Raw genomic sequence first — 21,416 nt, forward strand, 5'->3', positions numbered from 1 at the left:
ATTTCAAAATCTATTACTTAATCATGATAGCAATCATCAATTTTGTCAATTGGGCTACCAAAGGAACACAATTTTTTCTTCCTTTTGGTCAAATATTTTTTAAGACTAAAAATACACTGAATGCTTTGCCACTCAGTACTTATTTAGACGATCTGGGGGCTTCACATAGTGGTTTTTGGGTAGTTTTTTAAGTTGGTTTCTGAGTACGAATTTCGGGAAAAATAGGAGGCTTAAAAATTTGCCCCTCCGTTTTTAGTAAATAAATCACATGCTTAGAAACAACTTCATAGTTTTAAGTGTCTCAATATGGGCTCCAACAGTCGATGGTATTCAAGCACGTTAGGCCAGGGAAGGCCCAGTAAGCTTTTTACTGGAATTGCTGCCACGTGGAACTTGGTGGTTAGTTAACTGATTTTCATGCACGTAAAAATGGAAAGCAATTTATCTTCAATTGGGTAATAAAAATATGTGGTCCGAAACAAAGGCTCTCAACTCGGAGCTTAGCAGCAAGCAGCTTTCTTTCGCTCTGCGTAATCAAGAATCAAGAAGATGACATGTTTCATTGCAAATGCCAAATTCTCTTCGCTTCCTCTATCAATCTCCACCATTCGTTCTTCTTCTTCTTCTTCCTCCTCTTCATCTCCTTCTAAAGGTACACTTCATCAGCTCTCTTGTCTAAGTAATCAATGCAGGGAATAAGAAAACGTTTCTTTAAAAATTTAATTTTGATTACATTAATTGCTCGTGATGGAGCAAGCAGATGGAAGGAAGTCAGTGAAGCTGAGGGAAGACTGGAGAAAACGGTCGAAACCCATTCCACCCGGGGGCACCTATCCCGCTAAAGACCATTGCAGTCGATGCGGTCTCTGTGATACTTACTACATCGCCCACGTAAAGGATGCCTGTGCTTTCCTTGGTGATGGAATGTCCAGAATTGAAGTGAGTTTACTTCAATGAATTGCTTTTTTACTGCGTCAGAATATTCAATTAATGTTGCTAGACAGTCAAATGTTACATATCTCAATATCATAATCATGGATGCTGGAGCAATGAATCTGAAATAATGTTGTCATGGATGCTGGAGCAATGAATCTGAAAGAATGCACTACTTTGTGAATTGGTCACAACATTTTACATGTGACCTTTAGTTGCGAGTTAAATTATACATATATGCCCTTTTTACATCTTGGCATAAGTTTTAGATTTAATGGTTTGCTAATCCATTTTCTCATTTAGGGCTTGGAAACTGTGGTTCATGGTAGAGGGAGGAGAAAAGATTCCTTGGATGATACTTACTTGGGGGTCCATGAGGAGCTGTTATATGCTCGGAAAACTAAACCAGTAGAGGGTGTGTCTTTCTTGTTCTTATCAATTAATTCAAAATGAAGTCTTATCATATGGAGTTTGACTTATGTTCTTAACTTTCTTCAATTGAAGGAGCTCAATGGACAGGGATAGTGACAACTATTGCTATTGAGATGCTGAAAACAGGCATGGTTGAGGCAGTCGTTTGTGTACAGAGGTAGAGGCTCAAATTGTAATCATGGATGTATCGTAAATACTAATTATTGAATTTTAAAGATAAATTGGAAATGTCTAATTTTGAGAAGTCTTGTGATCCTTTCATATTACTATAACAGCGATCCAGATGATAGGCTTAGCCCAAGGCCGGTTTTAGCAAGGTTTGCAACTGAATCCTTTAGTTTGATCTATATTCTCCTTTCAATATTTTGATTGGGGACTTTAAATGTTTCTACTTTTGTTTCTGCTGATAATTATTTATTAAAATTTTATTCTCCTTTCTTTTTCTTCTGTTTCCAATAGGACACCAGAGGAAGTTCTGGCTGCTAAAGGAGTTAAGCCAACATTATCACCTAATCTGAATACCCTCGCCTTAGTTGAGGTCTGTTTAACAAAACTCATCACTATATCCTTCCATGCTTTATGATACTCGGATTGATGCATCTTTACGGAATGACCCGACAAGCTTCGACTGGGTGATTGTGTTTATTTGCATTTTACTTATTTAAGTTTTTGAAGACGGAAGTAATTTGTTCCATGAAACAGGCAGCAGGTGTAAAGCGTCTTCTTTTCTGTGGTGTGGGTTGCCAAGTGCAAGGTATGATTATTTTCTGTCTCTGGAAATTTTTATCTTGAAGTTTTTTCTTTGTTGTGACTTGCACTACTGTAATGCAGAGTGATTTCTTAAACTGCAGCGTTGAGATCAGTGGAGCACCATTTGAATTTGGAGAAGCTTTATGTATTAGGCACCAATTGTGGTAAATAAATGACTCTATCCAGTTCGTAAAGCCTTCAATATGTTTTGTTTTACATTACTTTAGGTAGTAAATTGAACCCTCTCCATTATTCCTAAGTTATTATACGGGTAAAATTAATTTGATTAAATGTACTACGTGAAGTGTGCCTCAGTATTCTCTTTTATTTATAATAGAAGAGTTGATCTTTTCCATTTAGCCCTAGAAATTGCCTGTAAAATTTGGGTACTGAAGCTGGATTTGAATTTGGAGAAGCTTACCATAAGGTTCTGAAACTCTATCTTAGTGGCTCTTGTATGTTGAAGACAGAAGCAATTGAAATTTCTCTTAAACTTTTTGAAGAAAAAGTTGACTTAAGCTTTAATGCACGCACTGATTCATGATTGTAATTGTTAATAAAAAATTCCTGCAACAGTGGACAATGGGACTCGTGAAGGACTTGATAAGTTTCTAAAGGCTGCAAGTAGTGAACCAGAAACTGTTCTTCATTACGAGTTTATGCAAGATTACAAGGTTCGTGCTGAATGCTCCTCCCTCTTTCATTCCCTGCCTGTATTAAACATATTTATCACATATAGATAATTTGATGGTGGATTAATATATGTAGTCTGAAAATTCATTTGCTAGCTTACATCACAGTTATTTCACAGATTAGGAAGCGTCAAGATGTGTGAACTCCAAATTATTTGTACTTCAAAGTTTTCCCTTCTTTCATTTCTCAGACTCTCTGAAGCAATCCTGAAAGCTTTACTTTCAAAGGCTTTCAAAAAATCTTTTCTTGCCATGAATAATTGACTGTTGATGGTTTGATAACCAAGGAATGCAGCTTTAGGCTCGTAATCTTCTTTAGATAGATTTCTGTGAATACCAATCTGACAACAGTAGTGTTGCAAGCCAACATTCCGCTTAAAGAATGTAGCACAAACTTTATTAGATAATATTTTGCATTTGAGTACAATAACTGCATACATATTCTAAAAATTATGCCTTGTGGCGTATTCATCAAGATGGCTCTATTATTATAACTTGTGCTTTTGACTCATGTATATAATGACGAACTCATTGTTATATGCCGACATTGCTTCTCTTGAGTATCATATTTTGTTAAATTGTCTTATTTTATCTAATAGTTGATATATTATTATACTCTGATAGGTCCACTTGAAGCACCTGGATGGCCACATTGAAGAGGTTAGCATTATTTTGCAATTTCAATTGGTTTTGAGCTCATAATTATCCTACTTCATCCTTTTTAAATCTGAACTAAAACAGGTTCCTTATTTCTGTCTACCAGCAAACGACTTAGTTGATGTTATTGCTCCCTCTTGCTATAGGTGATTTCCTATTTCTGCTGTGTTTGATTAAGTTTCAAATTGTAAAATCGGTTTTCTGGGCTAAAGTAAAATTTGTTTACACTGGAAAATGGTAGATTCAATTAAGTTTTTTTTTTTCAGATATTTATTTATTTATTTGCTTATTATGCTTGTTATACTACTGTTGAAAATTGTTTTAATTAATCAAAGTTTTGTTGCTATTCAACAGTTGTTTTGACTACACAAATGCTTTAGCGGTGAGTTATATATACCTCTTGAATTAGCATGTCATTTAATTCTTGCTGAACTTGTTTATCATAATCTAGTTGCTACTGTAGGAACTCTCTGAAATTTGAGGATAAGAATTAAGAACTCCAGATTAAAATAATCTCTTATACCATGTTGGAAAACAGTTGGTCTCAAAAGCTTAAGCTGATAAATGTAAATGACATGAGAATTTATGTGGTTCAGTACTTGCCATATCTCAAGATTTCGGTAATATTGGAGCTATTACAATGAAACTTCTCTTTGTATGAGTGCTTGTGTTGTTCTACTAGTAGAAATACTCTATTTGTAGTGCTCCACAAATAACATGGAATTTGAATCAAAATTATCATTTTTAGTTAAACTCGGATTACACACTTATGGTTCCTCTAGCCCGCTTGCTAGGATGGTACTTTGTAGACACCAACCTAGTAACTTGTAATCAAGTTACATCTGCTTTCTTAACTCTGTTAGCAGACCACATTTTGTTTGACTAAAGACTCCTATTTTGTAGACTTGGACTTTTATATGCAGTCCATGGTTTCTTGGTCGTTGTCTACGGCCAATTGTCTCCTAGTGTAGTGGTCTCATCGTCTATGGTCTCTGGTCTCATGACTCGTGGCTTCTGCCTATCTAGTATTATGGTTCATGATCTCCTAGTCTTATAATCCATGGACTCTGGTTGCTTGGCCCATGGTCTCTAGTCTCATGTCCATGGTCTTTCGTCTTATGGCCCATGGTCCATGGTCGTTGATCTCATGGTCCATGGTCTCCTGGTCTCGTGCATTGGGCCAAGAGAATTGTGCTCCCTTAGAAATTTGTAGAAAATATACTAAGCTCTTGTTATATTATCAAAATTAATTTTTCATTTGAAACATCCTTTTTCTCACACTTTCACTTGAATGACTACCAATGACCACCTTTTGTTAATACTTTAAATAGAGACTATCTTTTGTTAACTTGGAAAGACTTCTTTGCCTGTAAAACAGATAAATTAAAATAGGAGCAAGTATGAGAGACTTATTTAGTAAACACTTGTCTATAAGAGAAGAGTTTTAAAAACTGAATAACTATTTGAAGAGTGAATGCAACTATTATAATTAGATGCGCTTGTTATGTCAAGCAGTCTATCTTTATTTTACAAATTTATGACAATTGTATGATCTTACTACATAGAAAGAATGGACTGCATGGCAGAGCATACGTATCCAACTGTTTGTATTCACTTCTCAAATAAAATATTCAGTTCTCAAAACACTTTTCTCATAGATAGTTCGGGATAGTGTTTAATAAGTCTCCATCTCTTATTTTAATTTATTTGTTTAGGGGCCAAAGAAGTCTTGTCAAGTTAATTAAAGTATAATCATGGATGTACCACGAAACTAGGAGACCATGGAACTTGAGATCATTGGATTAAAGACCAAAGACTATGGACCATGAGATAAGGAAACCATAAATCACAAGACCAAGAGACCGTGGACCGAATATCAAAGTCCAAGTCCACAAAAGAGAGGCCCATGGTCAAACAAAACGTGCTCCACTAATAATAGAATTAAGAGAGTAGTTGCCATCTAATTACAAGTTATCAGACTAGTGTTTACAATGAACCTTCTTAGCGAGGAGCCATCTTGGAAGGTGGGATGAGAAATCTAAAAGTGAGTTTTGATTCAAATTTCATGTTATGTGCAAATTACTATAAATAGGGTGTCTCTGCTATGATAACAAAGAGTAGTTTTATTGTATTAATTCCTGTAACAGCAATATTGCTCTATATTTTACCTACATTAACTGCATAAATTCTCATGTCGTTTGAGTTTGTATCGTCCCACATACTTTAATTTCTAGTTGACCAGATTTCTGCCTCAGCATAATAAATGGCCCAACCACAGAATTTAAAGTCTTCAACTTCTATTTACTTGTTAACTTCCTCCCAATGGTAAGGCATTGTAAATACTTCATTATTGAACAATCGACCGCAGAGCCATCTTACTTTGTCTTATTCATAGTTTTATTCTTTTAATTATAAACTCTTACAGAAATTCTTTGAGTAATTTCTTACGGCACTTAATTCTTTGTTAAGGTTCAGGGAGGGAGAACGGTAAATGAGTCTTAGTTATCTCTTTTAAAAATTGCCAAAAATTCTACGGAATATTGAGTCGAGTATACGTTAAAGTCCCTTATGCACGTATGGTAGTTCAAAGCCAGAAGTAGATTCAAAGAGGATAGGAAGATAATAGAAATTTAGACCTTTCAATATCAAATGTGTCCATGCGATTACAAAAAGCAATTTCTATAGACCTCAGCTGATGTCAAAGGAAATACTGAGAATTCACAAGCTCATCTACTTATTGAATGACAAGATTGAATTACATGGTTATTGGTGCAATACTTAAAAATTTCTGAGTAACATGCACGCACCATCTGTAGCATATCTTTCCTAATATTCTCCGGCATGTTAATGCTTGGCATTGTCTATGCCTGTTGAGGTCATGCTTCTTACATTTCTGGTCAACCTTAGGATCTGGTGGTCGGATACATGGGTGTGCCAAAGTATACTGGAATCAGCATGACACAGCATCCCCAGTATATTACTGTAAGGTATTGTCATTGCTGAGATTACAATTAAGCTGTCAGTATTTCGGAGTCCAGCTATTCTTTCTATACCTCTCCTGTTTTTGTTCAATCGTCTTTCTGAGCAAATGCTTTCTTTTATTCAATGTTTGTTCTAATAGCATTAGTCTTTCAGTTAGAATTAATACCATGCTGTTGTTTTTCTTCTTTTTCACCACTTCCATCAAATTCCAGGAATGAACGCGGAAAGGAAATGCTCAGTTTGGTCAAAAACCTTTTGGAGATCACTCCAACAATCAGCAGTGTAAGCTCTAATCTCCCTGGGGATGTTTCCTAAATGATAGGAATAGGAAATATTTCTTTGCATGACATTCATTTTCTTTCAGGGTGACAGACGTCCATTTGTTATGGAGACTGTTAAGGCAGACGATAATGCTAAGATGGGTATGTATGGTGTCTCTATAGTTTTTTGTTTAAAATCTTTTGCTTCTCAGTCTTGAACTTTGGACCTGCATTTTTAATCTCTTTCAACTGAACAAACAGCTGATTTTACTGGTGTAAAACAATAACCTGAAGCATCTTTAACATACTAAGCTAGAAATCATTGTAGCGAAAGAGAAAAAGGCTGGCTTGAAAATTTTGTTTCAGCTGGTAACTTATTTCTACATCCCAAGCCTAACAAACATTGGTTGCCAATTATTAGTACAAACTTCATATTCAGATCTCTTTTCAGTTTCTGTGCTTAAATGATGAAGCAAATCTTCTTTACTCCTTTTTCCCTGTAGGGAGAGGTCCTTCTCAACCTGCTCCAAAGTTTGTTGGGAATTTGATAGCTTTTTTCATAAACTTGGTAAAGATTCGTCTTCTCTTTATCTGTTTTGCAGTTGAAGCAAACGAATCCTTTAAAGCTAACTCGACCTGTTTCTTTTTTATTCAGGTTGGCCCCAAGGGTTTGGAATTTGCCCGTTATTCACTTGATTACCATACCATCCGGAACTATTTGCATGTAAACCGCGCTTGGGGAAAAAAAAGGTGCATTCTAATGAACACCAATTCTTTCTTATAGGAATATCCCTGCATGCTGCTCTGTTATTAACGTTTGAAATCGCATGACGTGCAGAGCTGACAAGCACATGCCTTCATACGCAAAGAAAATTGTGGAGATGTACAATCAGAATGGGCAAATAGATCAGATGCTTTCCAGCAAGTAACCATACTAACCGAAGAAAATCGAAGGTAATAGCTAACAGTTGATTGTACGTGAAATTTCCAACTAATATGCACAGGAGTATGTGATTGTAAAGCCACAACATGGTAGTATTGGTTAACTTTGTGAGTTCTTATTATTTTTTTTTTCCTTCCCCTTTCTTTTCTTAGATCAATTGAAGAGGGAAAAATTAAAAGTGCAAAAAAAAAAAAAAACACACACACACACAGCAATAAAAATATCATTACCTGAGGCTGAAAGATAGTGATTCTTCTCCGGTGAGTGAGTGCATTTGCACCCGAAGAGTTTCTGACGGAGATGTCCTCTGTAATATTTTGATAATTGGGAAAAGCAAACAACTATAGAATTATTTGTTAAATAAGTTAAATCTAAATAAAACTTGTTCATATTTTTATTTAATCATTAGAAATCTGTTAGAAAGGCAAGTGCGCTTGGTATAATTAACGCACTGTTTGATGAAATGTCCCAGTGGGTGTGCTGATGATGATCAAGGCATCAATTTTTTTATATAAGCAAATCAATTTTCAATCCCTTAACTTTAAATTTAAAGAAAATCAAAACACTTGCCAGATTTTTAAATTAGTAAAAGAAGGGGCTTCCGGCCTCCCTTATTCAGAAGGTTTGTTTACATGGGCGAGAAAGGAAGTCGACCAGTTTCTTCGGATCCAAATAGAAGTCGATCACTCAAATATGTATATAAAAAAAAAAAAAAAAAAAATTCTATAATTTTTATAATTGATAATGAATTCTTATTATTGCTATTATTTTTTGAACACTCAATTGTTCATTAAAATGACAAGGTCACTAAAAATTGCAATCAGAAAATATATTGGGACTATCTTAGAACACAGTTATATTGTGGTACGGTTTAAATTTTTACCATCACAAATATATTTAAAAGATATCTATTCTATTTGTCTATCGTCATTCAATTATAATTCAGGAAGAAATATTAGAGTCTCCAAGAAAGCACTCAAAGTGAGGGGCAAGGGTTATTATTTGGCCGACAACTGCATTTCTTAATGACTTAACAAATTAATAACATATAGATCATATATTCGTATATGTGAAATTTGCAACTCATACGCCGGTGGACGTGTGGGATTCAGATGATGAGCCTTTGAATGAAATTTGACTATTTTTCTTGGCCAATGCTACAGCTACTAAGTAATAGGTTAAAATTATGGTCATAAACCACCATGTCCTGCTAATTGAAACCCAAAAATTAAGCAAAAATCAAACTCATAGAATTTCATCAAATATGAAAAAGTTTGGAATATGTCTGAAGAAAAATAGTTTGATAACTCTTTTTAAGTTAAAATCAGTACAAATTTGAAATTTCCATTAACCCTCAAGTTTCAACTTGCAGTTGGGATGGGCAGGTAAATTCCCAATGTAACACAATCACCAAGCCTATGAAGTTTAGTATCTTGTGGAAGCTCCCGCAAAAGAAATAAATCTCATGTTGATGTTTTATTTTATTACACATTAGATTACAAATCGAACAAACTTTAAATTGAAGTGGTTTCCAAATTTTCAGCTGCTACGTTGACACCGGTTGTTATCATGTGTTTGCTGCATGATAATACAGCCTTTGAGCATTATTTTTGACGTGGGCAATCAACAGCGAAAGACCAAAAATAATTAACAAAATTAATAATAAACATTAAACAGATAGAGTTCATCATTTAAAACATAATAATAATTATAAAAAAAAGATAAATAAAAGAGAAGTTCTTGACAATGTTGTAAAGGATTTGTGGCATTACAAGAAGGCAAGTCCACCAGAATAAATAAGCAAATAAGAACTGCAATCTCAAAGTTTCTAAAATGGTTTCTAATGGCTGTTTCTGGATGACTTCCGAAGGATAAATTCTGCAATTTTTTTAATTATTAAAAAATTCTGGCAAAATTTAGCAGCAATAATAATAATCATTCTCTGTTTTATCTTCACTTTTAGCTTTTCTTCTCTCTCAACATTTAAAAAAAAAAAATTTATCTTCATTTTTTTTTTAATTTTACTGCTTATCAGCACATTGAAGTTTCAATTAAAAAAAAAATAAGAAAATTGTATTAAATTATTTGTTGTTTTTTTTTTCCTTATATTTTGTTGGTCGGATAAAGCTTCACTGGCAGTGTTTGTAAAAATATAAAGACAAAAAAATAAAAAATAAAAAAAAAGAGAGAGAGAGAGAGATATATATATAGAGAGAGAGAGAGAGAGAATTCAAAAATAGATATGGAGCCTGCAGCTGTGTATTCCCATTGGAATTTGGAAAGTTCAGTTCAGTCTACTATATTATGAAAGCTAGTAACTGGCGGGAAATGAGAGAAGGAATTTCATTTGTTTACGGGGTACTTTTGTAATTTAAACTGGAGTCCTCACACATTGTTAATGGGCTTTCTAAAGAAACACTCCAATGGGTCTTGTTGAGAAGTCAGCCCAGTTTCTTTGGATCCCAAATGGGCCCGCTCGAATACATCAATTTACAAAAAGCCCCATGTATCTTGAATGTTTTCAAAAATCATCACATAGTTCTAATTTACCATGTTTAGAACATTAATTGAAGTTTTTATGTTGTTATGTTTTGATAATAAGTGTTTTTCTCTTCTGCTTGTTGCTCCCAAAGGTTAGATCTATAAAGTGATGAGGTTTGAATTGGTTCTTGCAATAGATTTGTTATTCTATCAGTTGATAAGGCAAATCTAAAGGAGAAAACCTTACAAACGAACCAAGAGATATCTCTATTGGAGCTCTAATTTTATAGGTTCACTGGCTATTCAATGTGAAATGATTTATTCCCTTGCTCTTTAGTATGTGATGATGGTCTATCCAATTGTTGTTATAATAGATTTTATCTTACAGATCTGGAAAAATACAAGGTGTGGATCAGTTTGTATGCATATTAATCTAGTTTGTCATAGATTTCGATCTATATAATCTCATCTGTATGGCCGGATACATCTCCAACAAGAATATTATCTATGTGCACTTTGTTAAATGAATGAAATTACTAGTTTATCAACTGGATGATTGAGATATTGTAACAATTAATGTTATAATTTTAAAAAATTGTCATTAATGAATGTTGCATCATTTTAACGAAGAAACTTTCATATATTAGTTAATAAGCATAGTACTATTGTTATTTCTAAATTAAATTTACAAAATATAAATCAATTTAAGGACATTCAACCAATTATGCCAACCAGTTCTGAAGTAGTGGGCAGGAATCGATCACTCAGAGCAGAAATTGAAGATCATCAGCCTGACAAATAAAATTGAGAATGAAGAAATATCGAACAAAATTATGAAAGCATTACAAGAAGTCGTGGAAACTTTCAGCTGCTAAGAAACAGCTAGCTCTTTCTGTTTGACAAGCTATGGCTAGAGTCCAAAGTTGAAAGTGTATATTAGCAGGTGGAATTAGCTCCTTTGTGTTGAAAAAGTTATGGGTCTACGATTGTTTTGTTTGCTAGTTGTTGACTACATATGCATTTGGTCAATTAGTCTATCGTAGCTCTGCTAGTATTTGCTTGTCTCAACAAGTAAGTTTTAGCCTTTTAGGTTTCCCTAGCTAGTTATAGCATTTGTTAAAATCAGTGTACATACAAAGAATGAATGTCCTTTACTCAAATTAGGCAAAGATGAAGTGTACGTTTGTTTTTATAGGTATTTAATTATTATGTCTGCGCAAGGTAACTCTCAGTAAAATCGCTTAACTTAAAATTTTAAATTGATAGGTAAGAGCTCAACAAATAATAGTAGAGACAATCGTTAACAAGCTCTCTCGAACAAAATATAAACTAAAGACTTGGGATAAAAGCTCGAATATAGGTTAAAAGTAAGCAAAAAAAATATATACATATTCCAATACCTAAAAAATTAAAGCTTAAGCTGATAGTTATTAGTTAAGGATCCAATAATAGTATCTATTATTAACAAACAAAATAGTAACTGAGAAATGATAATTTGGATAAGATGACATTATGAAAATGGGGTCGGAAACAAGGTCTTGTCTTTCATCTTCTGAAAACCCGAAGCTACTGCATGTTTGATACAAATATAGACATGCACCCACACATGTAACTCAATGTTACGTTGTCTGTAAAATAAACCTGTAATTAATGTCGAAGTTCAGAAAATGTTCAAGAGATTCATATGAGAACAAGAAGTAATGGGCTATCGGGTTGGAACCAAGACCCATGTGTTTTCATTTCTTGGTAACTGTGGATGTCCAAGTAAGAGGTTGCAGGGTTATGAGAAACTTAGAAATTGCAGTGGTATTGGACAAACATACAGGTGTAGATTTTAATGTTGTAGGCTGGAAGTAGGGCATTTTTCGGAGCGTCAAATCTTCGCTTCTTATTGCTTATTGCATCAAACAAAATTGAAGTAATTAAAGAAGACACTTGCGTATATAGTATGTTCATGAAGGCAAATATTGGATGAGATCATCTCACCATCATAAATTCGTTTATTTGTGGTGATGAAGAAATTTTAGATGGGCCATTGAATTTGATTCATCAGCATGGGTACTCATATGGGTTGTCTTTCTCCCTTCTAAATTTTCTTTCTGGTAAAATATATGTTTTTGCTTACTTTTCAATGTCAAATTGAATGGGACGCAAATCTTTTTTCTAGTTGAACCATAGCGGAAAAAAAATAGAAGTAAAATCATAGTTAAAGAAGCACAATCTTGGCTGCATGTGGAATTTCAATGGATGAAAGTAATGGATACAATATTAGCAACTTTCATGTGATGTAATAGTCTTTAGAGATTGCAGAAATTCTTGGAGAAGCTTTGGAAGTAGAACTCTAGGGCTAGGCGATTAGCTTAGCCTTTTAAGTGTTCCAATAATTTTTAAAGAAAAAAAAAAGTGAGTAAAGATTGATACCCTTAATTATATCTCAGTATTTGAAATACCAAATAATATGGCATTTTTGAAGTGATTGGTTGATGGGGTAATAGATTCATTTTGATAATATGTGAAAATTTATCATCTACCGGATTGAATAACATGTCACTTACCACACCATTTAAAATATGTACATGTAATTCATTTAACAATGCAATACATATCAATAATAAGGGCTTCTTTTATAAATAAGTGACAAACTTGTTGTTTAAATTTAGGGAGAATTATTGAGATATCTTTTGATTATATTTAGTCATTGATACATTATATATACCATTTAAGTGTTGATTGTTTTAATATATTTGCATCAATAAAATCATATAATTATTTTTAAAGAAAATCATAGAAATCTAATATTATTGAACTAGCAATTCATCTTATTTTTCTTTTCTTGAAAATTTTTTAGTCTGAATATCTTTAATTTACAATGAGAACTTACATATGGTTGATTAAAAAAAAATATTAGTAATAACGTTGCATTGCAAAAAGTCATCTCTAAATCCATTTCTGAATGTCCGCACAAGAGACTAATCATTAATCATTTTTATAAATAAAAGTTCTGATCAATTTAAAAAATATATATATATATAGAAGTTCTTCTCAAGTTAATAACGCTATTTTGATATATATATATATATATTTTATGGAAGGTAAATTTAGTGATTTTTTTCACTTGCATCGTCCAAGATTGGAATTTCCTTGCCTACCCCTACCCTCATTGTGGGCTCTATCCATGTGCAAAGGCAACGTGAATACAAAGAGTTCAAAACCTATTTTTTATCTGTAAAAATAGTCAAAGTCAAATCACTATGGAGATTTGGGTTTTTTTTTTTCAACTAACTATATACATTGTGGGCCAGATTGTGGAGAGAGAGCCCATCAGTTGCATTAATGTCTTCATGGACCATATTGAAAAAAAAAATAGAAAAATAGAAGAAAAGAAAGTACTACTTTCCAATTGACTTCAGTTATTAAATTGAAATTGAAATACAAAATTAATTCCTTAGGAACTAGAAAACAAATAAGCCTCATCTTCCTTGGTACAAAAAATTAAATAAAATCCACAATTATTTTTCAAATCTTAGGGCTTTCTCTGTAGGAGAGGGCTACAACTGGTGTCATTTGTATTCTTTTTTCTCTAGTGCTCTAAATTATTAATTTTCTACATCAACAATTAGTTGCCAAAATATAGAAGAAACAGAGCAGATTGACAAAAACACTTCCAAAATATGTTGTTGGGCTTGGCACTTCTTTTAGAAATGTGATATACATCTTCTGTGCCTTGAAGCAATTGACTTTTTCTTCTGCTTTGTTTCCTCCTTCCAGCTCTTAGCAATGTCAAGTGCTACACTCATTGCATCTAGTGAAGCACCAGAGAGTCCTCTCTTTGTGAACCCAACTGCATACAGCCCTCCCTTGCCTTTCCATCCATTTGGAAATGGATTTTTTGGAATCCCATTTTCAGAAAAGAATTCATTCTCCTGAAGAAAAAATAATAAAAATAAAAATAAACAAACATTTAAAGACTAGATCATCAAGAATAACAGAAACTAACTACCTGACAGATACCCAATTTTTTTTTTAAAAAAAAAAATCATATGGATTTGAATCTTTATGAGATACCCAAATCATTAATTATTGCATAGAATACAAAAGAATATTTGTGTGTTAGTTGAGAGAGAGAGAGAAAATTGAACTCAAAATTTTCTTATCAAGAAACAAATCCCAGTAGAGGAAAACTGGATCTATATGAAGAAGATAAAATGTATTCGGAAAACATATTTTAAAATTTAAAAAAAAAATGAAAAACAGTCTCTTTCACCTTAAGCCAAGAAGGGACATTGCTCCGGTACCCAGTTGCAAGAACTACAGAATCAATCTCAAGAACTTGTCCATTGACAAGCTCAACTTTTCCTGGTGAAAATTTCTTGATTCCGGGGACAACTTTAATGTCACCGGATCTAATCTTTTGCAAAGCACCAATGTCCAACACAGGGGTTTTGCCTTCATTGTTCTTGAGCTCTATAGGGCCAGTAGGTGGCCTTTTTAAGCCATATTTCTCAACATTGCCAAGTATTAATCTTGCAAGAATTAGCAGAATCTTGTCCACAAGCCAAAGTGGGAAATATTTCATCATCAAAACTGCTAATTGAAATGTTGATTTTCCAAGCACTTCCCTTGGCAACACATGAACCTGTTGATCATCAAAACAAAACATGCACATTTGTTAATCCTCCTCTGTACACAGCAATATGTGTGTGTGTGTGTGGGTGTGTGTGTGTGTGTGTGTGTGTATTTTGACTTACCGAGCTTCGAACTACCATTGAAGGCTTTGAATTGTGGTTACAAAGATCAAGAGAAACCTCCATGCCTGAATTGCCACAGCCAACTACAAGCACACGCTTGCCTCGATAACTTGCCCCTGATTTATAGTCACCAGCATGCATAACATTGCCTTCGAAATGCTGCAAGCCTTCGAATTCTGGCTCAATCTTTTCAGCATTTTCCCCTGTGGCAACAACAAGCCACCGGCAAATGTACTCAACTTCACAGAAGCTTGAATCACTAGAAGAAATGGTCTTGATTCGCCAGAAACCAAAAGTTTCATCATACTTAGCGGATTGAACAGTTTCGTTGAAACGCGGGTTGATGTCAAACTGTTTAGCGTAGGATTCAAGATAGGTGATGAACTGATACTTGGTGGGGTACTCGGGAAAATCCTCAGGAAATGGGAAGTTTGGAAGTTGGCAGAATTGTTTAGGAAGATGAAGCTTGAGACGATCATAGGTTCTGTTTTGCCAGAGAGAGGCAATGCAGTTCGTTCTTTCAAGGATGATGAAGGGTACCCCTTGGTTTTTAAGGCCAGCAGCAACGGCTAAACCTGAAGGGCCGGCGCCTACTATGACAGGTCCATTCACCCAAATGCAGCGGTTGCTTAGAAACTCATCATTGGTGATGAAACTTTGTGGCATGTTTGATAAGTTAAAGCTGTTGTTGTTGTTATACATTAAAAAAAGACTGAAAGAGACAGATGTTTGAAGAAATTTAGAAGAATATTGGAGGGGAGATGACAAAAGAAAGTGATGATGAGTGTGAATGTGTATGAAAATAGAAGGGACAAGTGAAGATTGGAGAAGAGAATAGAAGGGAGGATAATTATGTATTGTAATATGAGAAGCGGGATTTGTGTGGAGAGGGAAAGAGGGATGGGGGATTTAATAGGGGAAGAGTCTTGGCCATGAGCCCATGAGACTAGCATGTGATTGGGATTGAAAACTGATTCTGCGTTATAATTAGGTTTTTTCTTTTAAGTCTTTCTCCAAATGATAAGCTTTGTGGCGGCCTTGAATATTTTAATAAATAGTGATACAAATGTGGATTCACTTAAACCCCTTTATATTCTGTCACCTATTATCATTGTGCTTGTTGCCAAATGTGTACGGTTGTAGGATTTTCCTCAAATATTATTGTTGGAAGTAAATTTCTGAACTAGTCATAAAATTTAAGGCTGTATTATATATGTGTCTATTAAGATTTTTAATAAATTTCATATCGTTACATATATATACAAATACACCTATAAGAATGCTCTATTGACTATCAATGCCCACAATATAGTGAATACTTAAACACATGATAGAATTCTATAACTTTTTACGAATAGTATTGAAGCTGTAGATTAATCAGACAGTGAGATCAATCAAGCCACCCACTAAATCAAATATCTAAGTGCCCATTTCATAAAAGGTAATTTTATTTGTATACAACACTTTCTTATTTTTGTGATAGAGAATTTATGCATTGCTTTAATCATCTAACATATTCAAGAACTCTGTAGATTTGGCTAAACAGGAGTTTCTTCTTATTGAAATTACATATTGATGGAGATTGATAACAACAATTATGGTCCTCACAAGTCATAATATACGTTAGTCTTTATATAGCTAACCAGGCTGCATGATGTTCAATCCGCATAATGCAAAATCTGCAGTCGGCCGCGGGGTGTTTGATAGTTCAAAATGGTCCATCCATGTGTTTAGGTTACATCATTGAAGAGATGTTCAGAAGGTTGAGCAATATTCACCGGAAATTAAAACCATGCATGAGGAAGCTTTTAATATATATGTAAGCTGAATTCTGAAAGAAGGGTACTCACTGTTGAACTCAAACCAAAGCAGCTAGTGAGTAGTGACCATCGAAATTAAACCTGGTCATTGATTTGGGGCCACTAGCAGTCAATGGCAAGGTTGCTGCCGCATCGCTGAAACAGACATCATGTATACTCTTGAAAAAAAAAATTTTCTTCTAAACATGTTTATGCGCAAGCATCACCCCTAACTCTTTGGTTCAATAGTAAACAACTCTTTGTTTCATTCTTGAAATCAGGATTGAGGTCATTCGGTGTACGTATCAGTGGAGGTTAATTTCTCTTCCTTTGACACTTCCACATAAAGCAGGAAGATAGCATTAATTGATTATATAATTCGTTTTATGATTTATTAAATTACTTATTCATCCCACCATCAAATATATGAATGTCACTTCAACTCAATTATAAAGACAAATGTTGGGTACTACCTATGAAAATTAAACTCAATAGAATCAACTATTTACTTGCTACGTGGCGTCCTCTTAGATTATGAGTTCAAATATGTGGGCTGCATCATAACTAAACTGATCTAGGCATGTCTTGGCACATCTATATTCAGCAATGTATGTTAGACACTATTTTATTTTTATCTAAAATTTGAATAGATTTGAATATTATTGAAGTTTGAATAAGTTTAAATGTATATGTCTAAATGATTTGTTTAATTTTTATTTTTTGATATTTGATGGTAAGAGGTAAGCTGTTTATTTTTATAAACTCAAAACATCTTATATAGAATATTTTTACATTTATATTCTTGAGAGTGTTATTTATATTAGGAAGCATATTCATATATTTATGGGTTATCTAGTATACTATTTATATGTTATAAATAGGTAGAAGGTAAGCATTTGATATATAGATAAAAATAAATAATGAAAAATTATTTTTGATAACAAATTGCCTTGGTCCAACCAAGAATTTAACATAACTGAAATTGAACGTATGTTAATTATTTAATTTTCATTGGACCAAGTAAAAGTTGAGACCAAGAGAAATTCTAATACCATATACAAGTTATGCGAAATTTATTTAAAAAAAATATCATTTTGGTTAGAAAAAAAGAATCGGAGGGATAGATTTTTTGTTGCTACCTAATAGTAAGTAAATAGATTTAAGGTGGGTTTTTATGAGATAAAAAAAATTCCATTCAAATATATGATCATAGTAGGAAAAAAAATTTTATTTTTGTCATTCACTTGAATATGTCTTATCATAAAATTTCTCGAACAAAAACAAACAATAACTCAATTTAGTTTACAATAAAGGAAAAGGACATTTACATTCTTAAAGTTTGGGAAAATGATTGCAAAAATCTCTAAATTTTAAAAAAAGGGACACCAAGATTCTTTTTTAATTGTAATACCCCTAGAATATAGGAATTAGAAAATTGACTTTAAAATTTTTTAATTAATATAAATTTAATACAAATAATATAATATATTTGTAAACTAATAATATTAAATTATTTGTTAACATTTAAATAATATTAAAATTTTAAATTATTAAATTTATTTTAAAAATATATTTGTATTTATTATATTTTACAATTAACAAAGTATTCCTCTATTAATAATATTAAAATTACAATTAATAACAAAATATCTCCCTATTAAAAATATTAGAATTATTTTTTACATAATATTTAAAATAATTTTAATTTTAATTTATTTATTTTAACATTATATTTCTATTTATTATTAAAAATTACTTTAATATAATATGTAGGTCTAATAGGTTCTAAAATATAAAAAAATTAAATATTAAAATTATTTTAAAATGTATATATCATTACATTTATTTTAATTTTATATTTTTATTTCTTATAAAATTTTAAGGTTAATTTTTTTTTTAATTTATAGAACTAAAAGGTATTATAATTAGAAAAGATCGAAAACTTAAAGATTTTTATAATTATTTCTTCAGACTTCGGGGTTAGGCGTCCTTTGTCCTCAAAATAATAAGCATGGTTTGCTTTTGTAGCCATCGACCGAGATACATTCCATATACCACCGCAACGTCAAGTCCCGATGTAATTTGGTAGTCGTGCTTCAAAACAGGCGGCCGGCTACACATTCCACCGAATTTTTATTCACAAAACCTGTGTTTTGCAAAAATTAATAACCCAAAACATCAAAGAATTTATTTCATTTTTAAGATATAACCAGTGTTGCTATCCAATATTGGATTTCAATCAATAACAAGGCGTTATCTTAAGTGATAACTGTCCTTAATTAATTTTCTCTCTCTTAATTAGTTAGTTTTCAAAAACATTATGAAAGAATAAAATTGGTACAATATACATATCTAGGAAATTTTGTGACAGATGGCTTAGTTAATTTCGGCTTTTCTTGCTTAGATTACACTTGGTGGAATTATTCATCAGTGGTTATGTTGAAGAAATTGCATGAGTACTCTTTTTTTTTTTTCCAAATTAACAGTAAAGACTAATATTTGTCAGATTGATTTAACCCTTAATTAATAATATATATTGAATTAAAATATCAAAAGATATTTATATATCTACAATCAGAATATGATCATTATATACAAAGATAGTGAGAGGCTATATAATGACCATATATGTGAGAAAGTAAAAGCTCGAAGATGAACAAGCCTACAAGGAATTTTTCAGAGAGAGAACACTAACTGAATAGCATATTCTTCTCTTGCAATCATTTGGTCAAATGATAAAAAGTTTCAAAGTGCTATAATCTCCTCTCTTAGCACCAACCAAATTAAATCACTCAATCATTCCACATTTTTTTTTATCGTACCATATTGTAATCTCTCAGTTCGCTCAAGGATCATCACAATGATAAAATTATTGAATGAATGAAAACGATTTTTTAGAGCTGATATGACTGGTTAATGATTTGTTTGAATTCATACTAGTAAAAATATATAGTAGCAATTAGCACAACTCGATCTACCCCTCAATAAGAGAGAAATTTACTTCCATTTATCATATTTGAGGAGATTTGAGCATCCAAGTTCATTTAAACACCAGAGAAACCTTGACTAGATATCAAGTTTAAGCTGCGATATACTACCCTAATGGGAACAGAAGGGTGTGTCATAGACCAAGATTTTGCGTGACATACAAGCAAGCCAGTGCCGTGATTTTTCCAAAAATGGGAAGTGCAAGTGGTATCAATAAGTCTTATTAGGTCTAGGGGGCGTTTCTGGATTAAAGAGCCCCCATCTCTAGAAAGCATAAACATCGTTGTAATTCAATGTGGACGAGGCAACGTTGACAAGGACGATAATGATCAAATCGGGTAGCTAAAGCTTACTGTAACTGAGCCCACGTGGAGTAGTTGATAATCTCACGCTTGCTTCACATTGGGGGGCTCACCTAGCAATCCTCAATTTCTATATCGGAATTTGGAACCACACCATTTGTTCGGTATGCTCTTCGTTAATTAGTTTTGTTCTTTGCAAAATATTGCATTGGAATCAGTTGTTTTTGGACCACAAAGTCCATGTTTTTGCTAAAATTAATACATGGAGGGTGTGATATTCAGCTTCATCTTGATATTGCTTTGCATTCTGCAAACCGAATGTCTATCTATCAATTCAATTCGTTTTGGGGAGAGAAAAGAGACGGCGCACGTGCATGGATTATGGAAAAACCTCGATGGGGGGCTTTATCAAATTCTATTCTTTTCATGCAAGATAATGTGGGGGCTTTTTGGTTCTTCTTAGTTAGGTTAACCTTCGAACCATTATTAGAATTCAATATCCTAAACTAACCATCCAAAACTATTTTTCTTGGGGGTAAATAAAAAGGGTTCAGATTTTCTTGTTTGTACAAGTGAACGTTAATTTTTTTTTCCCCTAAACATTCGTTTATTTTGATTTTGGATATTCAGATTGTGTCATTAATATAGAGTCTAATATAAGAGATTCTAACATGTTATTAAGATGTCATGTTCATTCTTTGCAGGCATAATTAATTACTTTCTAGTTATTATTATGTTATGTATTACAATGTATGTAGTCGTTGTACTTTTAAAATTATTGGTTTATACTTCCAAAATTTTTCTTTAAACATCCTAAATTTGACAAACGGAGTATGGATTTCTAAGTTGAGAGTGTGAAGGAAACTAGAAGTGCTAGTGCTACAATCTTAGGCATTGTGATAACATACGATAATTGTAGTATGACCTTTTTCAGAAATAATTTTTATTTTATTTTATATATCAAGCTCCGCTTCTACGACTAACTAGAACACAAACTATTTTTTGTCTTACCTCCAAAAAATATTCACAAAAATCTCCTAATGAAGCTTATGATAGGCTTAATTCAAATACAGATACGATATTTCGCTATAAATATTGTGAAATCTAAAGGTTAGACTTTTAGGATAGGTTTTCAAAGAATTTCGAAGCCAAGAGATCTACCTATATTTTGTAAAATTTCTAGGAAGTAGTAAACAATAAAATCCCTATCATATATGATCGAGAGAGGGAGGAAAGGACAAAGTTTTTCATGATCCAAATAACAGATCATTTCCTTGGCTTCCCAATTGCAAAACTTGAAAGCTACTTCAGCAAACAACCAGCTAGATGTTGTCAATCTCGACCAACTACTTGATGTGATCATATCATATTAACATGGGTTTATTAATCTTCGTTTACGTTTCATTAACGGGTTTCTTCCTACCTTTTTTTTATTTTTTTATAAAGACT

The 21,416-nt window shown here is 32.8% G+C and overlaps 2 protein-coding genes across 3 annotated transcripts; one reads left to right on the forward strand and one right to left on the reverse strand.

Moving 5' to 3' along the window:
• Window positions 1-455: 455 nt before the first annotated feature.
• Window positions 456-8,051, forward strand: LOC102624855 (7-hydroxymethyl chlorophyll a reductase, chloroplastic). 2 transcript variants are annotated; one of them, XM_006493925.4, is made up of 18 exons: window positions 456-652; window positions 761-939; window positions 1,237-1,348; window positions 1,438-1,522; window positions 1,641-1,682; window positions 1,825-1,903; window positions 2,068-2,119; window positions 2,217-2,279; window positions 2,692-2,789; window positions 3,432-3,467; window positions 3,549-3,610; window positions 3,819-3,846; window positions 6,372-6,451; window positions 6,659-6,728; window positions 6,811-6,868; window positions 7,210-7,274; window positions 7,362-7,456; window positions 7,545-8,051. In XM_006493925.4, the coding sequence occupies exons 1-18, from the start codon at window positions 550-552 to the stop codon at window positions 7,633-7,635; spliced, it is 1,398 nt and encodes a 465-aa protein (XP_006493988.2). In that variant the 5' UTR covers window positions 456-549; the 3' UTR covers window positions 7,636-8,051. The 2 variants fall into 2 exon arrangements, with proteins under 2 accessions (XP_006493988.2, XP_052290401.1); XM_052434441.1 differs by lacking the exon at window positions 2,217-2,279.
• A 5,451-nt stretch (window positions 8,052-13,502) lies between these two features.
• Window positions 13,503-15,776, reverse strand: LOC102625327 (probable indole-3-pyruvate monooxygenase YUCCA3). The gene is made up of 3 exons (XM_006493927.4): window positions 14,879-15,776; window positions 14,395-14,766; window positions 13,503-14,053 (listed from the first exon to the last, which is right to left on the reverse strand). The coding sequence occupies exons 1-3, from the start codon at window positions 15,578-15,580 to the stop codon at window positions 13,826-13,828; spliced, it is 1,302 nt and encodes a 433-aa protein (XP_006493990.2). The 5' UTR covers window positions 15,581-15,776; the 3' UTR covers window positions 13,503-13,825.
• Between the last annotated feature and the right edge of the window lie 5,640 nt (window positions 15,777-21,416).

This window comes from Citrus sinensis, chromosome 9 (assembly GCF_022201045.2).
Source record: "Citrus sinensis cultivar Valencia sweet orange chromosome 9, DVS_A1.0, whole genome shotgun sequence".
NCBI classification, from domain to species: domain Eukaryota; kingdom Viridiplantae; phylum Streptophyta; class Magnoliopsida; order Sapindales; family Rutaceae; genus Citrus; species Citrus sinensis.

Coding starts and splice junctions, on each gene's coding strand:
- LOC102624855 (XM_006493925.4), top strand. CDS start 550: ATGACATGTTTCATTGCAAATGCCAAATTCTCTTCGCTTCCTCTATCA. Junction 2,280..2,691: donor TGTATTAGGCACCAATTGTG/GTAAATAAATGA, acceptor TTCCTGCAACAG/TGGACAATGGGACTCGTGAA. Junction 3,847..6,371: donor ACTACACAAATGCTTTAGCG/GTGAGTTATATA, acceptor GGTCAACCTTAG/GATCTGGTGGTCGGATACAT.
- LOC102625327 (XM_006493927.4), bottom strand. CDS start 15,580: ATGTATAACAACAACAACAGCTTTAACTTATCAAACATGCCACAAAGT. Junction 14,767..14,878: donor CAATGGTAGTTCGAAGCTCG/GTAAGTCAAAAT, acceptor GATGATCAACAG/GTTCATGTGTTGCCAAGGGA. Junction 14,054..14,394: donor ATGTCCCTTCTTGGCTTAAG/GTGAAAGAGACT, acceptor TTTTTTCTTCAG/GAGAATGAATTCTTTTCTGA.